Source organism: Ictidomys tridecemlineatus, chromosome 11 (assembly GCF_052094955.1).
Source record: "Ictidomys tridecemlineatus isolate mIctTri1 chromosome 11, mIctTri1.hap1, whole genome shotgun sequence".
Taxonomy (NCBI): Eukaryota; Metazoa; Chordata; class Mammalia; order Rodentia; family Sciuridae; genus Ictidomys; species Ictidomys tridecemlineatus.
In genome coordinates this window covers 74,988,862-75,008,829 of record NC_135487.1, presented here as the reverse complement: position 1 = coordinate 75,008,829, position 19,968 = coordinate 74,988,862, and the positions used below count along the sequence as shown (strand labels likewise).

Sequence of the window (19,968 nt, the reverse complement as noted above, 5' to 3'; positions counted from 1 at the left end):
AGTCACCATTGGTTCTGCCTCTGGCTTATCCCATTTGGGTGATGAGTGACAGGGTGATGCTAGGACCCAGGGTATACCTGGAAGCCAGAGGCTTATCCATCTGCCTTCTCTGGCAACACCCTATAATGGTCTCCAGTCCTTCCTTTGTCACGGAGAACCTATTCTTAAGATTCTAGCTTCTGGGTGATACAGTTTTAGGGCAATGTTTAGAGTTACTGCTTAAAGCTAACGCTGACCCAACCCTTGAAAACAAGGTTCTTATATCCTTTTCTAGAAGTTTGGGCAGGAAAGCATGGCCTATCAACCTCAGGATCTGTCAGACAACCCTCATGGCCTATTGTGAGGACACACATGCATGGATGTGTATATTTAACAAACTTCGTAGTGCAATATGCTAGGCACACATATAAATACATACATTATTTAATCTTCATAACAAGTCTGTGAAGTAGGTACTATTATCTTCTTAAGATAGGGAAACTGAGACCAAAAAACGTCAGCCTGTGCATAGTCATACAGCTAGAAAGTTGTGGTTATAACTCATGTAAAGTACTTAGAATATTGGCACATAGTAAATGCTCAATAAATATTAATAATTATAATGCTAGTTTTCAGAGTGGTAAATGGTGACCTCCCTGGGGATAGTCACATTGCTTGACTGACTTGAGGGCATAACCATGATGTTATCTGTAACTCTGGTCTCTGGCATGGAGCCACTGATGACTATCCCAAGAAGAGGGCTTCAGAATTGAACCCTTAGAGACATATTGAGGCATGAGGTTAGTTGCACAAAGGTGCTATTTCAGCAAAGTATGTTGTGAATGACTTGCTTCAGTATTGGGATCTAGGTCATACCAGTGTTTCATCGGGATGAGGGTTTTGGAACTGTTTCTTTGACCCCTTTCCCCAATAACATTCTCCCTCTGGGCTCTTGCTGGACTGTGTGTCAGCTCCACCAGGTTGCCTTGCTTAGTATTGCATCTGTCCTTACCCTTTGGACATTATTTCACCATAATTCTAGTTATGTTCAGTTCAAACTTCTTAGCTTTGGCATGGGAGACCACTGTAGTCTTCTTCTTCAGAGACTTTTAAATAGAATCTGGAAAGTGGGGGGGGGGGGCGGCATAAACTGCCAAGGGGACCTTCCCTGCCTTTCTTTGCTTAAGAGCTAATTTTAGGGAGAGCTAAGAGGGTTCCAAGCAGTTGTTTTAGGCTGGAGGCCTCATCCCTGTTCCTTCCACCTAAGGAAATGTCCTTTAGATGCTTTTTTTTCCCCCTCAAACTGTTCTTGGGTCTATGGTTGCTCAGTGGCTAGAATATGCAGCCTCATTTTTCCTGGGGCTTTTATCAGCCATTCACACACACTGTTATCAGTCAGTGTTTATATATAGAAAAAAAAAGTACAGGATGCATATGAAGAGATGTATTGCAAGGATTTGGCTTATACCATTGTGGGGACAAGCAAGGCAAATCAGAAAGCCCTGCAGAAAGAGCAGCTGATACTCATGAGCTGAAGCTGCTGTCCACAGCTGGAATTTCTTCTTCCTCTGGGAAGCCTTTACTGTATTCCTAAAGGCTTTCCACTGATAGAATCAGGCTCATTGGATAATCCAGGACAGTCTCCCTTCCTGAGTCATCTAATTATGAACTTTAGTCACATCTACAAAATACCTTCATAGCAACATGTAGATGAGGTTTGACTGTATAACAGATCTGTAGCCTCGTGAAGTTGAGAAACTGACCATCACAGACATATTTATATCTTATGTTTATACAGCTGGATATTTTTGTTGTGCTGTGTCCATTATCATCTTAATTTAACCATTGTAAGATTCTTGGACAATCTGTTGTTGTTATTTACTATAACTTGCTTTCCAGCAAAATAATTTATTTCTGTAACAGGCAGTCCTATTTCTGTCTGTTCCTTCCATCCCCTTTCTCCCACTTTATCATCCAACACAGCTCCTAAGGCTGCTGGGGAAACCAGCTCAGAGAAGGAAGCAACCTAACCGATTGCAAAAGGCAGAGAAGGTGGTGACCCTCTAGTTTACCTTCCTGCCTTTCCTTTTTGCTTTCATCTAAATCCATTTGTATTTGCCTACTCTGTCCTGGTAGAAAGCTAGACTTACTATGCAGCTCTTTGCTGACCTATGAGCTGGTTCCCTCACCAGAGATGACCTATCTAGACACATTCCACTTCCCAGGTGGAAAGAGCATTGTCTCTAGAGTCTAACAGCTTGAATCAACACTCACTGCTTGCTAAAACTGAGTATTCTTGCACTTTGCCTAATTGCTCAGAACCCTAATTTCTTCAATTGTCAAATGAAAAGATTTGGAATCTCTGTGATGTGTACTAAGTAAGTGTTCAGACTGAGGCTGAGGCTTTAGGATTGTAACCTCCTTTCATTCTATTAGTATAGGACTGAGGGAGACTCCTATCCGCCCTACACTGATTACTGCATTTGGTAGTGACTGCTCCATAGTGGTGAAGTAGAGAGAGCTCCAGTGAGCAACAAGGTCTTTGGTTCTGTTGTCAACCCTGCTGCCTATTACCTCTGTACCTTGGGTAGATCCTTTAGTGTTTTTGAGCCTCGATTTCATTGTAAAATGGAACTTAAGTTATCAGCATCAGTGAAGAAAAACTCCATAAAGAACATTCTAAGATCTTATTTGAGATTTGTAAAATTTAGTTAAAAAAAAAAAAAAAAAGACACCTCCCTGTGTTCCCCAGAAGCACACTTGGAAGGGAAAAAAAAATAATTGAGGAACACGGCAAGTAGCAGTAACTTTCTAACATTCCTTCAAAAATATGCTTTAGTGGCTGGGATTGTGGCTCGGCGGTAGAGCACTTGCCTAGCACGTGCCAGGCCCTGGGTTCCGTCCTCAGCACCACATACAAATAAATAAATAAATAAATAAATAAATAAATAAATAAATAAATAAATAAATAAATAAATAAATAAATTGTGTCCAACTACAATTAAAAAAATAAATATTAAAAATATACTTTCGATGGCAAATGCACTATGATATTTGGGTCAAACTCCTCTTAGATGAAAGGGTAGATGTAGGAGCCTGGGGAGGTTATACTGTAAGGCTGAGGAGGATCCTCTGTAGACTGGGACTCTACTTTGGAAAGCTATTATAGTGCAGCTCAAGCTTCATTAAATTTGGTAATCTATGGGGGACTGAGTTCATTTGTCAGATGGGAGTGAGATCTTTTTCTTTTCTTTGTGTGTGTAACTTACATACATTGTCATTCTTGTAATGTTTCCATGGGAGATTAGAGTATTGCTTTTGTTCTGGCTCGCGTTCAGGTTTGTGCAAGCTCATATTCAGAGGGCAGCATCTCAGAGCTTTCCTCAGGGACATGTGTCAACACGTAGAGTGTTAAGAACATGGAGTAGTTTCAACCCTTAGCTTTTTACATTTTAGCAAAAGAAAAATTAAAAACAGAATAATCATCATAAATGTGTCAAGAAAAAATTAATAGTATGTTTTAAGTCATTTTGTTGGAAGAAAGTAATCTAGCTTGAGATACAAAATAAAAACACCAAGAATTTAAAAATGGTTGCATGGGTTTGTGTTTCTTGAATGCATGATTGGCAGATATTATAATCTTATGGCTCATGAATATGTAGCTTTGCAAATTATAAATGTATGTTCAGGGGCATGGAAGTTATTATTTCTTTCAAACAAACCTTTTTTTTAAAAAAAAAAAACATTGAGTCATGATATATGTTAATAGAAAACATGTTTCAGATCACATTTCACATCTCAGGGATTGGGAGGAAATAGGCAAATACAGTCCTCCCAGGAGTTGGGAAGGGAGAACGTGAGCTTTTCTTCTTTCAAAATGTAGGGGTCAATCCTCATTAGGGAGGTAAATATTTCAATATTGTTGCTGTAAGTTTATCTTTGCTGGACTTTATGTGCACAAAATACATCAAAGGATAATCTCCTTAATGCCTTTCTGTGTGGGGGCCATTACCAGTTCTAGGACCAATCTATTGATCCTACTTAAATATAAACCTGGATTCTTGAGAAGTGCCTGGATTCTTGAGAAGTCTCCTTAACGGTATGTCTTTCCTCCCCTGGAATTGAGCTAGCAAATTCTTGGCATGGCAGGTATTTCTGAAATATCAATGTTTTTCTTTGCTTTATCTGTTTTCATTGTTTTGCTCTATTTTCCTAAGCAGGCAATTCTAAAAAGAGATTTGTGAATGCAGGAGTCAGGAAAACTGAAGAGGAATAGTAAAAGTTGGGTGTGGGGCAGGACAGAAGAGGGAGAATAGCCAATCCTTCATTGTGCGAGTGTTGAACTTCCACCATTACTAAAATCATGGAAATGTGTGAAGTTGGGTGTGTGAGGCAGAGCTGCCCCAAGGGCCTGTAACATGAATAGCAGGCACTCACCCAACCGATAACTCAAGCTCCAAGTGGACCACAGCTGAGCTATAGTTAGCGTGCGTGTGCGCACGCGTGACCGGGGTGGGGGTGGGGGTGGGAGGACGAGGGCAAGAGGGAGAGAGGGAGAGGGATTGATTGATTCCCGGAATGGCTTTTCCTCTGAGATCCCGACAGGCTTGTCTTTAACACGGGGAGCTGTGGCTTCTCTTATTTCACAAGACCCACTTCTTTTTTAATGTGTAAGAAGATGACTCCATCCATAACTTGGCTTTTCCTTCTCTCTCTTGGCTTTTTTTTTTTCCCATCAGAGTAGGGGAGGAGGTTTTTGCTTGTTCTTCAAGCAATCTCATTCAAGCTTTATAGAGATTTTTTGGAGTTTAAATAATATTTGTGTGTATGACCTAGAGCATTGTTCCTTGAATAAGACTGGAATCACAGTGGTGGGAAGAGGATTATAATGTGGTTTCCTGGATTGTAGGTCCTCACCACCTTGGAAGCTGCATTTTAACTTATTTCTGCCTGTGATAAACTAGTCTGAAAGTCATGCTTTGGGAAGCACCAGGCTTGAGATGTCTTCTTGACACTGATTTATTTCTGAGACCAAACCAAGAAGCAGATGGTCATCCTCAGTTCATAAACACATCCTTCCTTAAGGGTGTAGCAGAGGAGGACCTAGAGTGGTTAGCAGAGGAGGACCTAGAGCAGTGCTGTCCAATAGCGATATAATGTGACCACACATGTAATGCAAGCCTCCTACTAGTGTATTTAGGCAGGCCCTGCCAATTAATCAGTCTTCAAGATTCATTCTTTAAACAAGTGCTTATTGAGTGTCTTTTTTCTGCTCATCACTATTCCAAATGCTTGGGTTATACCCATGCCCAAAGCAGACTTTGATGCCAGCCTCTGAAGGAGCTTGTGTTTTAGTGAGAGAAGATGGGCACAAACATAATAAATTAGTATATTATGTGGTATCGTAGAAGGTGTGATAGATGTGACAAAAATAAAATGTAAAGATGGCTTAGGGAAACCAGATTTTCTAGAGTGAGGGCTGGGTGATTGCATTGCAATTTGTTTATGTTTTGCAGTGTGGGGATTGAACCCAGGGCCTCGCACATACTAGGCAAGTGCTCTACCACTGAGCCACATCCCCAGCCTACATTCTAACTTTAGATAGTCCCTGTCAAGAAGGTAATGTTTGAATAGACTTGAAGGAGATAAGGTTAAAATGAAGATGAGAACTGCTACCTGTGATCTCATGTGGCCTGAATTTTCATCAGAACTGTTCATCAGGGAGCATTCATTTTGGGGGTAGGATGGGTGGGCTTAAATTAGATGAGGCCTTGTGGTGTGGCACTTTCCACAGCTATGTTCCTCTTGTCCTTCCTAATGAAGAACAAACCAACTTGGGAGAGGACCAGGAGAGACCGTCATGCAACCACCAGGCCTGAGTCAGTTGATGTGCTGAGATAAGTGCTAAGAAGAAGCAGCAGCTTAGTTCCAGGAAAAGGCAGTGCCCATGAGCGAGAATTTCTGCACTTCTCTTATGAGTTCAACCCTGAGGCTTCTACGGATCTGCTTAGGACTTTAAGAGTTAAAGCTAAAACACAGGTGTGGAAACAAAAGGGCTCGTTGCCTCTTTTGCTTTTTTCACAAACTTTTGGATGAGGTTATTGAATCTGATCCAGAAAAAATAATAAACTTGGCTCTCATTGCCTAGCCGTAAGTTCTTCTAATAAAACTCCCAGCACTGGCAGATAGAATAATGTTCTGCTCTTTAAAAAAGTCTGGTAGCATAACCAGAATTTAAAATACAAATGTCATGTGTGGTTCAAGTAGGGAAGAATATTCAAGCGAGGAGGGAGCTCAGGTGTGTCTCTGCAACTCAGGATTTGTTACATCGTAAGGTGCTTCATGGTCGCCCCTTCCACAGACCCTTGCTAAGAACCAGGATCCTTGGAGCTCTATGCTCTGTTCATTCCCACAGGAAGACATTTGTCATGTCAAGGAATGTCAGAGGATTGAGTTTTAATTAGCAAGCAGGAGGAAAGTTCAGTGTACTGTGGGGGGAGACATGGAACTCCTAAATATGCTTTAATAATTGGTTTTTAGCTAGAGTTATGAGGTGAAAAATCAAATCATTAGCTTTAAAGCCTGACCCAAAACTCAGGTCCTGGGCAGTGAGGGAAACAAGGAGTTTGGGTAACCGGAATGAAGAAATTATGGCATATCCTTTCCTGTATGTAACAACATTGAACTTTCATTCCACAAGCAATTATTGGGTCTCTGCTCTGTGCCTTGTCCTGCACCACCACAAGAGATTCAGAATGACAAAGTGTTTCCTTGGCCCTCAGGGTGGTGTTTTTTGTCAAGTGAAGGCAGCAGGTTTGCTGATAAACTGAAGCCATTCACATGAGAGAGGGGATAGGCTGGAGGCATGTACAAGGCATATGGACAGCTGCGCAAGGGTCCTGGGCTCAGCAGGTGAGCAAGGCAGGATGGTGTCTGGCCCAGGCGGGGGGGGGGGGGGGGGGGGGGGGGGGCCGGATGTTAAGAGACCCAACAGCATGTGGTCACATGATGTGTTCTGCAAGTATGATTGGTTCCACATGGTGAGTCTTGGATACACAGGAAAGTGGCTTGAAATGGGGGATGGGCAAGACCCCCTCTGGCCATGGGCCACATTAAGATGCTTATCAGCTTTTCTGCATCATTAAGTGTTTCCTTTTTAGAAAGATCCCTCAGTTGACAGTGTGGAGGAGAGAAAGAGGGAACTGTATTGGTTACTGTAACAGTTTGGTTGACACAGAAGGGCCAGAAATGGGTGGGTAGCATGGCAAGGACCCAGGACTAAGGTGGAGGATGGGAAATGGAATAAATAGCCTTGGGAAGTTTCTGCCATTTATCCAAATATAAAATCCTTGTTCTTAACCTTTTTTTTTTTTTCAAGCAATTCCACACTCACTCATTGTGACACAATAAGATATATATTTAGTTCTGCTCCCATTTCCTGGCACATAGCTCCTAAGACCCTTGGCATCTCCAAGGTGATAAATGACTTTTTCTATGCTCATGAGATGAGCAGCGGGGGTCTCTTGGATGGCCTGGATAGGGCTGGTTACCAGGTGAACCAACCAATTAAAGCTTGAAACTTTCAGCTCCTCACCCACCTCTAGAGAAGGAAATGGAGCTGGAGATTGACTTAGCCACCAGTGAGCAATGATTTAATTCAATCCTGCCCACTTGAGGAAGCCATAAAAACATGCCTGAACTACAGGGTGGGGCTTGAGCATCCCTAGGTTTGTCAACCTATGGAGGTGCTGGGAGGGTGGTGTCCTATGAGGGCCTAGAAGCCTCTCCTCCAAACCTTGCCTCATGCATGGCTTCCATCAGACTGTCCAGAGATGGTTCCTTTTTAATAAACAGGTGAATGTAAACAAAGTGTTTTCCTGAATTCTCTGAGCCATTTTTAGTAAATAAATGAACATGAGGAGGCAGTTGTGGGAACCTCATATTAATGCTGGTCAGTCACAAGTACACTTCATCTGAACTTGCAGTTGGCATTCTGATGTGGGGCCAGTCTTGTGGGACTGAGCCCTTGATCTGAGGGATGTGACACTCTCTCAAGGTAAATAGTATTAGAATTAAATTTAATTACATGACACTGGCAGGTGTTCAGTGGGCTAGAGAACTGGTTGATATGGATAGACCACCCACTGAAACTGGAATCAAAGGTGAACTATTGAGAGTGGCAAAAATATAAAGAACAACAGATTTTTGTCTTATATACCCATGTAGTTATTTCCCTTACAATAATGATTGCAAACCCTTTTCATATTAGAAAGTTATTTTCCCTTTATTTCTTAATGGGGTTTGCTATTCTCTTTACATTCTGTTTTGTTCCACAAACTTTAAACCAATACGGGTGCCATATGCCATGAAGATCACAGCAGGGTCTGAGGTGTTGACTGGAGAGTCGAAGAACTATGTACCTTTTTCAGAAGGTTCTTGGCAGATTCTCGCACAATACCCTTCGAAAAATGAAGTCAGTTCTGTAGGGTCACTTGATAGTTGGACAGACAACCTGGGCGACCTCACAGGGGTGTGGAGAGTACCTGTGAGGCATGGACTTCTCAGGCACTTCAGTGAAAACACACAGAATGTGTGCATAGGGAATCCCATTGTTTACAGCTAATAGAATAAAGAGTTTTTACTTGAAATACAAGTCTAAAAGATAATCAGGAGAGTTTGCATTTATATTGAAACAATTACTGCTGTTAGAGAAGGACAAAACAAAGACACATAGGTTTAGGTATCATTATCTTTACTACTACCTCCCCAGTGTGACCTGCCACTGTTTCTTGCCTGGGGCTGTGGCTTGAATATACATGTCTCCTAAAAATTCATGGTGAAATCTACTCTCCAATGCCGTATCATTAAGAGGAGAACCTTCAGGAGGTGATGAGATCGTGAGGATGCCTCCTCCGTGAAAAGGTTCTTATGAGAGAGGCTGCGTCACAGTGTTCAGTCCTTTTGCTCCTCCATCTTCAACCATGTGAGGACATGGCAACAAGGCTGTGTCTTGGAAGCAGGGGACAGCCACAGCTCTCATTCGATACTGAAAAAGCCAGCAACTTCACCTTGAACTTCCCAGTCTTCCGAACTCAGAGAAATAAATGTCTGGTGTTTATAAATTCTCCAGCCTCAGGTTTGTTATAGCAGCACGAAGTCACCTGGAGTATTCCAGGAGTTGGATGGTCTGCTGCTCCTCCTCACCCTCAGTCTAGACCACATAGCTGATAAAACAGTTAGTAGATGTTTTAATAAACCCTCAGTGGTGGCCCATCTCGCCCAGACTAACACTGAAGTTCTTGCAGTGGTCTCCAGGGTCCTGTAGGGCCTTCTGGTCTCGGGGACCTTTTCTCCCTCCAGTCCCCCTTGGCTTCTGTGCTCCATCCATGCTGGCCTCTTTGCTGGTCCTTTGCCATGCCAGACCTTGCACTCACTGCATCTCCCCTGGGAAAGCTCCTTCCCTGGTGCCTGTGTGGCTTGCTCTTTCATTTCCTTCAGGTCTTTAACTTCTCATTGACTTTCTCTTTTTTAACCATTACAATGGTTAAAAGTATAAAACCCTTCTCTTCTTTCTCCGTTTTCCTTATTCTCTAGCCCTTGTTCATATGGAGGTGGCAAACCCTAAATCTGCAGAGCGGTTGTCCCAGTTTCAGTCTGGATCCCAGGAGAAGTCTCTAGAATCCAAAAGAGATGATGGTTCAGTAGGAAGGCTGTCAGGTGGGAGAATTCTCTCTTGTTCCGAGATGGTCAGCCTTTTTTCCTATTTTGGCTTTTAACTAATTGGATAATCACACTCATTCGTGAAGGAAATCTGCTTTATCCAGTCTACTAATTTAAATGTTATCCCCAAATACCCTCAAACACTAAAAATAACGTTTGATATCAGATATCTGGGCACCCCATAGTATAGTCAAGTTGGTGCCTAAAATTAACCATCATTTGTCAAACCATACTTGGAGACCCTTAATCTTGTCCCAGCATATTTTGGAGACTATACTGGTGAAGATCTGACAACCAGGGTGTCTGGGGAGGAGTTGAAGCTGGGAATGTTGCCCTGAAGAATCAACATGTGATAAAGAACTTCTGATATTGGAAGGCTTATCTCATAGAAGAAAGAGGAAGGAATTCCTTAGTTTCATGAGTGTGGCTCAGACTAGTGGATAGAAGGTGAATCTTAACGGCTAGAAAGAAAGAGCAGAAATCCACTTTGGAAGCTAGTGAGTTCAAACTGAAGCTCACTGTGCATCAAAAGTCTCACATTCTGGTCCTCTCCTGGTGGTGTTGACTCTCTGGCCTGAGGTAGACCATTAGCCTCTTGGAGGTTCCTTCCTCTGTACTGTGGAAGTCCTGGTAGCCTACCTCACAGGTCCTGAAGATCAAGGGGGAGAAACACCTGAACAACACCGTCTACAACTCTGTGGGCGTGGGGGAGGCCTTTCTGGACCCTGGAGAGCTGGCAGTCAGGAGACAGTGCTGACTAAACCATTGCAGAAGCAGGAAATTTCCACTGACCTATAGTCAGGGACACCTCACTGCTCTTGGCAGCTTTGGTTTCTTCTTATTGGAATGTGCCTGAGGAGTGGCGGTAATTTTGTTTCCAAATTCTTTAGCCCTGAGTCTGTGAACCTTATGGCTGCTGGCTTGGGAGGAGAAGTGCTCGGGCAGGGCTGACCATGCATCAGCAGTTGTCCCTCCATTCTGAAGTTGCATCTGATTTCTTCTCTTATTTACACTGTTGCTTTCTGGCTTCTGCCATGTGGTAGTGTGATATGTCACTTCTTTCACTCTGGAAAAAAAAATGTTTTCCTTGTGAAACATATTTAAAACACAGGGTCATATTTAATGGCTGTAAAGTGCATGAGGACACAAGCAGCGGAACATTTAGGAATTCTTGCCCACAAAAGCCAGACTGTTGGCAGTGGGACAAAGGCCTCTGTACTTGGTTTCCCAACTGTCTTCCATCCCACCCCCCAGGCTTGATAACAGTGTTTTTTTGTTTGTTTGTTTGTTTGTTTTAATTTTGTAAATGCTTTTATCAAATGCTTTTTAGTGAATAGAAGATTTTACATGTGGGGCAAAGTCAGACAACAAGATAAAGATGGCCTGAGGTTCAGTGCTGATGAGCAGCTATGTGTCATGTGTCAGAGGAGTTACCCGTAGGTGGGCAGGTTTAGTGTTAGGTGGGAAGAAGGCTCACAGGCTTTTTTATGTGTGTGTGACATCAAGCCAAGGTCAAAGCTAAATGTTCCCTGCTGGTTTTGCTCTGAACTGGCATCAGGACAGTTAGAAATTGTCATGACCACACTTGATAGCACTTTAGGGTGCATAATGCATAGTTGGAGGGCAGTTAATGGTCACTATTGTGAAACAGTTTATTTCCAAGTCAGTACAAACTGTGAAGCCCTCAGTAAGTATGAAATAGCCTGATTTCGATCATAGAAGGGGCTGTCATTTGGGGATTCAAGATAGGGATCCAGAAGGTGTTTGGTGATAACAGCTGGTATGAGTTGCCCAAGTGTAGAGCAGGACTTCTTGGCTAAGAAGCCACACTGAGCCTGTGCTCTCCCGGTGCCTTCCACACCACTGGTGACTGTGTGACATGGGAATCACCCAGAATGCTTTAAAAAAATGTTGATGCCTGGTCCCCACCCAAAGATTCTCACCCACCTGGATATGGCCTGGGCATCAGAATATTTAGAAGTTTTCCAGGTGAAGGGACAGCGAGGGAATAGAGGAAGGGAAAGGGGGAAATGGGAGAAGGGAAGAACTGTGGGATGAAATCGATCAATCTATGTTACGTGCACATATGAATGTATCACAATGAATTCCACTTTTATGTATAATTATAATATACCTATTAAAAATAAATTTAAAAAAGGTTCTTCAGATGAATCCAGTTTGCAGGCAAGGTAGAGGTCACAGCATTAGTAACTACCTCATGGAATTGTTTGCCAGCATTAAAATACACACACACACACACACACACACACACACACACATATATATATATATGATTGAGTAGAAAATATTAATGTCTAGCACACTAGTTGGGTCTGTACTATTTTGTTGTGTGTATGTTAGTGTTGTAATGCTGTTGTAAATGATAGAGCCATTGCACAATCATGCACTCAACTTTCTTTTTGGTCTATTTATAACCCCTTCAGAAACTGCTTAGTTTTTTTTTTTAAGATAAGCTTCATCTTTTTCTAAAAAATATACCTTTATTTTATTTATTTATATGTGATGCTGAGTGTTGAACCCAGTGCCTCACACATGCTAGGCAAGCGCTCTATCACTGAGCCACAATCTCAGTCCCAATTTTTGTTAAAGAGAAGTTTCCTGGTAAATTTCATGTAAGACATTTATAATTCTATGACTTGAAAACCTTTCTGTCCACATTTTGAGTTTTCACCTTAACATTGATGAGATAAGTTACTTTTTAAATGCTAGTAAATGACATGCGTATTTTTACCAGCAACTATGTTTGATTATAGCACAGCAACAAGATGATTTTCCTCCTTGGAATGTGTTAATTATTTATTCACCATGATGTTCTAGATCAGTGATGATCTAAATACATCCAACAGTAATGTGGGACTTGCATAAATCATCCTGCAAGTTTTATTAGGATTCGATTAACAGCCTCTTGACTTCATTATCTGTTGGAATTTGGGGGTCTTACAAAATAAACTGTTGTACACATTCATTTCACTGTGATGAAATAGAGGAATGTAGTGGAAGATTGACCACCTTTGGCCATTCTTCTAATCTCAGAATTTAGGAGAATATAAACCAAAATGGCTCTCACTGTGGTGCCTGTTGTGGTGACTCTGTCCACAGATCTCACAACTGTTCCACAGAAAGTCATGTTCAGTTGCCAGCAAACCTTGGGATCACTTTCCCTGATACTGAAACCCATTATAAGCTCATAAGGCCACCAACACTTTCCACTTGACTTGAGACACATTACAATCAGTTGACTCTTGGTACCCATGGGGAATTGATTCCAAGATCACCTCTATCTCCAGGAGACCAAATTCCATAGATGCTTGGGTCCCTTATATAAAATGACATTAGTATTTGTATATAATCTATGCATATTCTTCTGTATATTTTAAATCATTTCTAGATTACTTATATTATCCAATAATGTATAAATAGTATGTAAATATTTATTATACTGGGTTGTTTAGGGAATAATGACAAGGAAAATTCTGTACATATTTAGTACATGTACAATTTTTCCCAGAATATTTTAAATATGTAGTTTGTTAAATCCATTGATATGAATCCCATGTAAATGGAGGGCCAACTGTACTTGGACAGTATATCCTCAATATGGATATAAGGAAAATAACCAGGATAATTCTTATGATTGCTCATATGGCACAATGTAGTCTCTCATCACAAAGTTCTTTCAATGTTCAAAGGGACATCTTGGGTGAGTACTTTTGCCATTATCTGGGAGAACTAGGCATGGGATTATTTCTTGAATCAACTGCTAGAGAAAAAAGAAAGAAAGAAAGAAAAGATCAGCCTGGATAACAAAGGGAAGAGAAAATCTGGTATTGACAAATACCCATCGGTGGTCTCATATGAGTGCTTTCTTTACTCATTCAGCTCTGGGTGACCTGCCATGTTAAACAAGCAGTTCTATTTCCTCTAGGTGTCTGAGGGCTCCGTGGTCCAGTTTTCACCAGGAAACTTCTCCTTGACAGCAGAAACAGAAGAAAGGAACTTCCCCCATGGAAACGAGGAGCTGTTAAATTGGGCCCGAAAGGAGTATGGAGCAGTGACTTCATTCACCGAACTCAAGATAGCGAGAAACATTTATATTAAAGTGGGGGAAGGTAAATTTTAAGTGGCTTCAGTTAATGACTGATTTATGATAGTCTGTTGTTTTCTTTTCTGAGGCCAGGTGGCTGAAGCCAGGAATCATAGGATTCTGAATATTGGAGCTGGCAGGGTCTGCTCTCTACCCCTCCCCTTCTTCCTTTCCTCTGTGGAAACTGGCCTGGTAATGACCAAGTGAGAAACCAAGAGTAGCATTTGAGAGAAGGGGAGATTGTTGTGTAGGATTTAGATAACGTGTCTCCACAGACACCAGAAAAGAAGTGAGTGGAAGGGGAGAAGTGGGGGGTGTGGGGGGAGGGGAAGATGGTGGTAATGGATGCAGGGAAGGAGCTGGCAGGATGGGTCAGTTGCTAGGACTTCCTCTTCCCTATTATTCTGCAACTGTTTGGAGCCAATATCAGCTTATGGTATTGAGATATCAGTTAAATTTTGGACAATAGCAGAGGAAAAGTGTTAAATACATTTTTAACACTAATGCCTGTTGCAAGGACAAGGCATTGAAGAAAGGAAGTATATGGCCTTGATAAGAAATTGCCCATTTAAATTTCCTCACATTGCAGAGGGATATAAATATCTGATGACTCAATTTTGAAAGCCTATTATTATTTTGAAAAAAAAAAACACCTTTTCATCATTATTTTTAGTTGAGCACATTGGGAATGCCTTAAGTTACTAGGAAATAACTCTTGTGAATGAGTCCTTGTTAAAATCAGGGGATATGTGAACATTATGTTTCAGGTCTTCAGCATCCAGTGCTTTGTGTTGAATTCTATAGCATCTGTCATACCTCCATCAACAGCATGGCAGGAGAGGAAGGGTTATTGAATGCTTGTTCCTAACTCTTTTTTGGATCTAGGCTGGTTTAAAGTGTTTTGAGACAGGTGCAAGAAAGGCAGATACTGATGTTGGAGTGTGTGCTACATGCAGAGGCCACACTGGGGACTTTCCATATACCCTGCTTAACCCCAGAGTAATCCCAGGAGGGAGACATTATTCCCACCATTTTACAGAGACCTTAGTGGAAAGTTATGTGAACTTTCTCAAATCCACATCACTAGCAAGTGGCAAAGCCAAATCTCAACCTAGGTTTCCTGACTTAAGTCTAATGCTTGTTGCCTGCTTTAAATCTTAGCCACACAAGCATAATCTGAAAATCAAAGTGAGCTGGTGGATGCAGGCTTGTATAGTTGGGATGAGAGGAAGTGTTTTAGAGAAGAGTTGGGTTCAAAGGGTTTAAATTTCTCACTCGGCTCTCATGGTAGCCAGGTAAGTAATCATAGAGGTCAGACCCCATTGAGACAAAATGAAAAATCTCTTTTCATAAAATTTCTAAGCTGTGGCCAATGCTCTGCATTTCTGAAGCAGAAAGAATGTTGATTACCCCTTGGAATTTGTCAGACTAAGAAAAATTTGTAACATTTAGCTGTGAGGCCTCATCCCTCTGACAATACATGAGTTTCTAAGCATGGCAGTCACCTGCACTGTGGGCGAGGGGTTAAGTCACGTGAGTGATTAAGGTACACACTAGGTAGGGGAAATTAACTTAAAGACCTGGTGTCTAGTCCAGTAACTGATTTGAAGCCTCTGGAATTTGGCTTCAGTCATCAGCTGGGGTCTAAGTCACTAACCATGTAGAGGAACAGCTAAGGAGAGCAAGGTTTCTTAATTAAGTTGGTGGCTCATTGGAAATGTTGTCTAGTATCATCCTGGATTGGACTCTGCTGAGCCAACCTCCTTACCTAGCCTGTACCCTCCTCATTTCCAGGGACCCCAGGTCTTGAGCTTCCTCTTGCTCAAACCTGGCAGTTCTCAAAGTGTGATCCCATTGCCTGGAAACTTGTTAGAGATCCCATTTCTTAGGCCTCCCAGGGCCAACTGAATCAGGAACCCTAGAGTTGTACTAGGAGTTGGTGTTTTCATGAGCTCCAGGTGATTTTGGTGCTCCTCACATCTGAGGCCTGTTTTCACCTGTCTACACAGAGTAGAAGAATTGAGGAATGTCACTACTTTTTAAATATATTTTTTAAAAATATTGTTTAGTTGTCAATGGATCTTCATTTTATTTATTTGTATGTGGTGCTGAGAATTGAACCCAGTGCCTCACACATGCTAGGCAAGCGCACTACCACTGAGCCACAACCCCAGCCTTGAGCAGTAGCACTTCTATCCCAACTGGTCTTAATAACTAGGGCCTCAAGCAACACAAATTTACCATCAGAGCCTCAGTTTCCACAGCAGGAAAATAGAGCATTCACTTTACCTCCCAGGCTTATTCCTGTTCTCAGAATATGCCCTTCTGAGTCTCAAAGTCATCTGTTAAACTTTTCTTAAAATACAAATAAACCATGTGATGTTTCATCCCCCTGACCCCCATAAATTTGCTTGGTTCCCACTTGGGATTCCCCTTTGTGATTTTCTTTCTACTTGGCACTTGGTATGAATTTTGATGCCAGGTATGCAGAAAGTCATTTGGGGGGGAAAAACCCAGACATGTGATCAAAAGTGATCAGCTTATTCAAATTAGTGACAATGGCATCTGGACTGGAGCCCTTATTAACTGCAACTTTGGAACAATTAAACCTTTCCTAGTGGCTTCCCAACATGGGTGAAGTTTTTGTTATTCGTTTCAAATCTCACATCATTGTTTATGAACTCAGGAAACCTATGCCATGTGCCTATTACATGGCAGCTATAAGCCAGTTGCACCTGTGAACTGGAAATGCAGGCCACAATCCCAAGAGGGTCCTAGTCTCTTGAGTTCTCTGGCCCATACACCTACCTTCTGATTCTCGATTAAATTTCAGCCAGGCTGCTAATATCATTTTCCATCCTGTGATCTGGGGGAGATATCACAGGGCTGCAGCTGCAGGGTGTGCATACCTCATCTGCACATCTGGCAAAACCCTCAGCAGATGTGGAGGAAGGCGGCTCTAGCAGCCCAAGTTGTGAAGCCTTGGGCTTTTCTCTCTGCGGGTGTTTTTAGAAAACAATGCAGAGTGCAGAGTCAGTGCTCTTTTGCAATGAGCTTACAAGCAGTCCTTGTGAACTGCTCTGTCCCCTCTATTCTGGAGCTGGTGCTGGGGATGCCATAGTGGTTGGAGCTATGATGTCACAGTGTGCACTTCAGACTTCAGCACAAGGGAGGTTGCACAAGTTGGGGAGGGAAGTAATGTCAACCCAAACTCGGAACTTCCTGGGATGATTCCTTACTCTCAGGTGAGACTTTCATGTGGATGTGAACCCTGGCATCCCATCCTTAAAATGAAAAAGGCAGAAATCTGTTTGATTAAAGTGCCAGGTCTCTGATTAATTACCCCTTCTGAAAATCTTGCTACACCTAGAACTTCCTTGACACTGGTCCCAGCTGTCAGACTGCCAGCAGTTTCTTTCAAGTTCTGTTTAAACATTTAAACCACGAGATGAAAATCCCATCAAGCCCAGTGCTGTGAAAATGGTGTGTGCCATGGAGGGAGTGTCTTCAGACCCTTGACACTCCTCCTCAAGTGGAGGTGGTGAGCAGCACTCAACACAATGATGTTTGGAAAAGCATTTTGAAACTGTAAGATGCTGTATAAACATGAGTTGTCTGGGTCAAAATTATGAGAAATGTGAAAGTCTGTCCTCCCTGTTTCCCCAGAAATCCTAGTTTTAGCCTTCAGGGTAGAAAGGTCTGTGGGGAATAAACAGGAGGAAGTGATTAATGCTGCATGTGTGGACCAGAGAATTCATGAGATGACTGGTTCTTCTATTAATTGAAATTACAAATATCCAAGGAGGAGCATTTATATGGCCATAGGGTAGATAAAGGATTCAATATTGAGTATGCTGACTGTGAAATAGCTATTAGATTTTTAGGTGGGAAATGCTCTGTGGGCAAATGGCAGTACAAGTCTGCAGTTTGAAAAAAGGGTGACAGTCCAGGTACAAGTGAAAACCATTGGAGTGGCCAAGCTCATCTAGGAAAATAGGAGACAAAAGGGGGATTGAGGAAGGAGCTGAGGGTCTTAGCCTTGTGTACATCAGGATGGGCTACAGAGCTTTTCAAAATAGAAAGGTCCCAGGGTACCACCTTGATGCTCTGAATGAGATTCCCAGGGATGGGAGCTAAAGCTGGATTCTGACACACACCACAGTTTGAAGACCATTCCAGTGAAAGGAACTCAAATGCAGGCCAGAGGAAAGGTACTAGGAAAAGAAAGGAAAGGATTTAGACAAAAAGAGGCCACTAGGGTTGGTCAGTGGGAGGACACTGGTGACCTTAGTGGCAGGCATTTCAGAGCAGTGGTTGAGAAGGTCACAGGCTAAGATCCTTCTTTTTGTCTTATGGTTCCTGGTGTCATGCACTGGCTCAGTCTCACCATCACCTTTTTCCCTTTGATTCTGGTTACAGGTGGCTCAGTGGTTTGACAGATCACCTTGTAATTCTTTACTTTCAGATCAAGTGTTCCCTCCCACATGCAACATAGGGAAGAATTTTCTCTCACTCAATTACCTTGCTGAGTACCTTCAGCCCAAAGCTGCAGAAGGTTGTGTGATGTCCAGCCAGCCCCAGGATAAAGAAGTGCACATCATTGAGTTAATCACTCCCAACTCTAACCCTTACAGGTGAGCAAATGTGTGTGTGTGTGTGTGTGTGTGTGTGTGTGTGTGTGTTCTGAACTGTGGAGAGGTGAGAGTAAAGGTCTTTCCTTGCTTGAGGTAGAGAGCGGTGCAGGCCTCCCAATGCAGGAGGGAGGGATCCATCTGTGCTTCAGGTGTGGGTCCCAGCAGTTTTAAAGAGGGAGTAAGGACACAGTGGTGTCAATTTATATTCTACATCTGTCTTCAGGTGTCATATATTCCAGATAAGTTCCAGAAGCCTGTTCTAAATTTCTGAGCATTAATTATAAGACACAATCACCCTTCTTCTATCATGATCCCCATTGACTGAGGTTATCTCTGTTGAGAAAATTACAAAAATGTGTCTTATTAACATAATTATCATTTTTATAAAATTCTGTTTTTAATAAAGTTCTGTTCATAGTGTCTGCACTGAGAGCTGTTTCCTTGTCTGTTTTGGGAGGGGCTTTCATGATGATTTGCCCAGAATCTATTAGATATAGCTTGCCTCTCTCCTATGTTCTCGCCCACCTCCCCCCAACTCCTTCCTACCCCTGGACCAGAAATTTGGCCCTCCCTATTGAGAATAATTAGAGAAGTTTTTAAAAGAAAGAAAAAGGAAACAAAAATAATTCCTTCTCCTACTCTAGTCTGTATTTCTTTTGGGTTCATGACTCAAAAATTTAAAGATACTTGTAGTGGGATTTCAAAGTTAAAATTATAATCAAGTTTTGATTTCAAAAGTGAATAAATTACAGATCAATTTTGGTAATATCCCATTCTGTTCCACATGAAGAATTTGGTGGAAAATTAAAAAGGATACAGAAGTACTCTGGCAAATTTGCTTAGATATTAAGCCCAAGGCTACATTTGAGTATACCATGCCCTTTAAGCCCTTTATGTGTTACAAGTATATAAAACCAAGACAAGGACTCTCCACTTAAATTCAGAATGATAGAGATGTTATTGTTTAGTAATTTTTTTCTTTTATACTGAATTCTTAAAAGTTTGGGTTGCATTCATCAGTGTTCTAGCAATCCCTTGGTTGACCATCTGTTTTGTTTTGTTTTGTTTTTAATAACTATGTCCAGAAGTTTGGGGAAATAAATGCAGATCTGATTCTTACCAATTCTTAATGGCTTGAGCAAAACTTATATAAGGCAAGAAATTCTCCAGTCTTTTACCTCTTATTTTATTCTGAAGTTTCCTATTTCTTTTTTCTTTTTTTTCTTTACCACCATGACTTCCTCCTCCCTGCCACCAGCTGTCCCCGTCACTGAACTGCCACCCACTTCTGGTTTTGAAGGACTTTGAGCATATAGCCTAGTTGGAAAGTTACACATTGAAGGTGTTCAAGGTTGAAGAAGCAACAGTTCTTCTTCAAAAGTAAACTTCTCTGGTTCGTTCAAGTCCATTTCAAACAGTGGCTGCATTAAGTAACCGCCTCTTTTTGCTCCGCAAAGAAGAGAAAATTTGAGTGACTAATTTTCAGCAGGCTTTGTGTTTCTATTGTTATGTAAAACCATTTTGTTATGT

At 41.8% G+C, this 19,968-nt stretch overlaps 1 protein-coding gene and 1 long non-coding RNA gene across 5 annotated transcripts in view; one reads left to right on the top strand and one right to left on the bottom strand.

The window, feature by feature from the left end:
- Tgfbr3 (transforming growth factor beta receptor 3) overlaps positions 1–19,968 on the top strand; it is a 186,971-nt gene that overhangs the window by 120,840 nt on the left and 46,163 nt on the right. For all 4 annotated transcript variants that reach the window (XM_013359733.4, XM_013359732.4, XM_021728020.3 and 1 more), the window contains 2 exons: positions 13,646–13,829; positions 18,270–18,438. In XM_013359733.4, coding sequence (XP_013215187.1) covers positions 13,646–13,829; positions 18,270–18,438 — 353 coding nt within the window. The remainder of the gene's footprint in view (positions 1–13,645; positions 13,830–18,269; positions 18,439–19,968) is intronic.
- LOC144368130 (uncharacterized) overlaps positions 8,275–19,968 on the bottom strand; it is an 87,626-nt gene continuing 75,932 nt past the window's right edge. The window contains exon 3 of the long non-coding RNA XR_013427903.1: positions 8,275–10,765. This is a non-coding gene — a long non-coding RNA (uncharacterized LOC144368130). The remainder of the gene's footprint in view (positions 10,766–19,968) is intronic.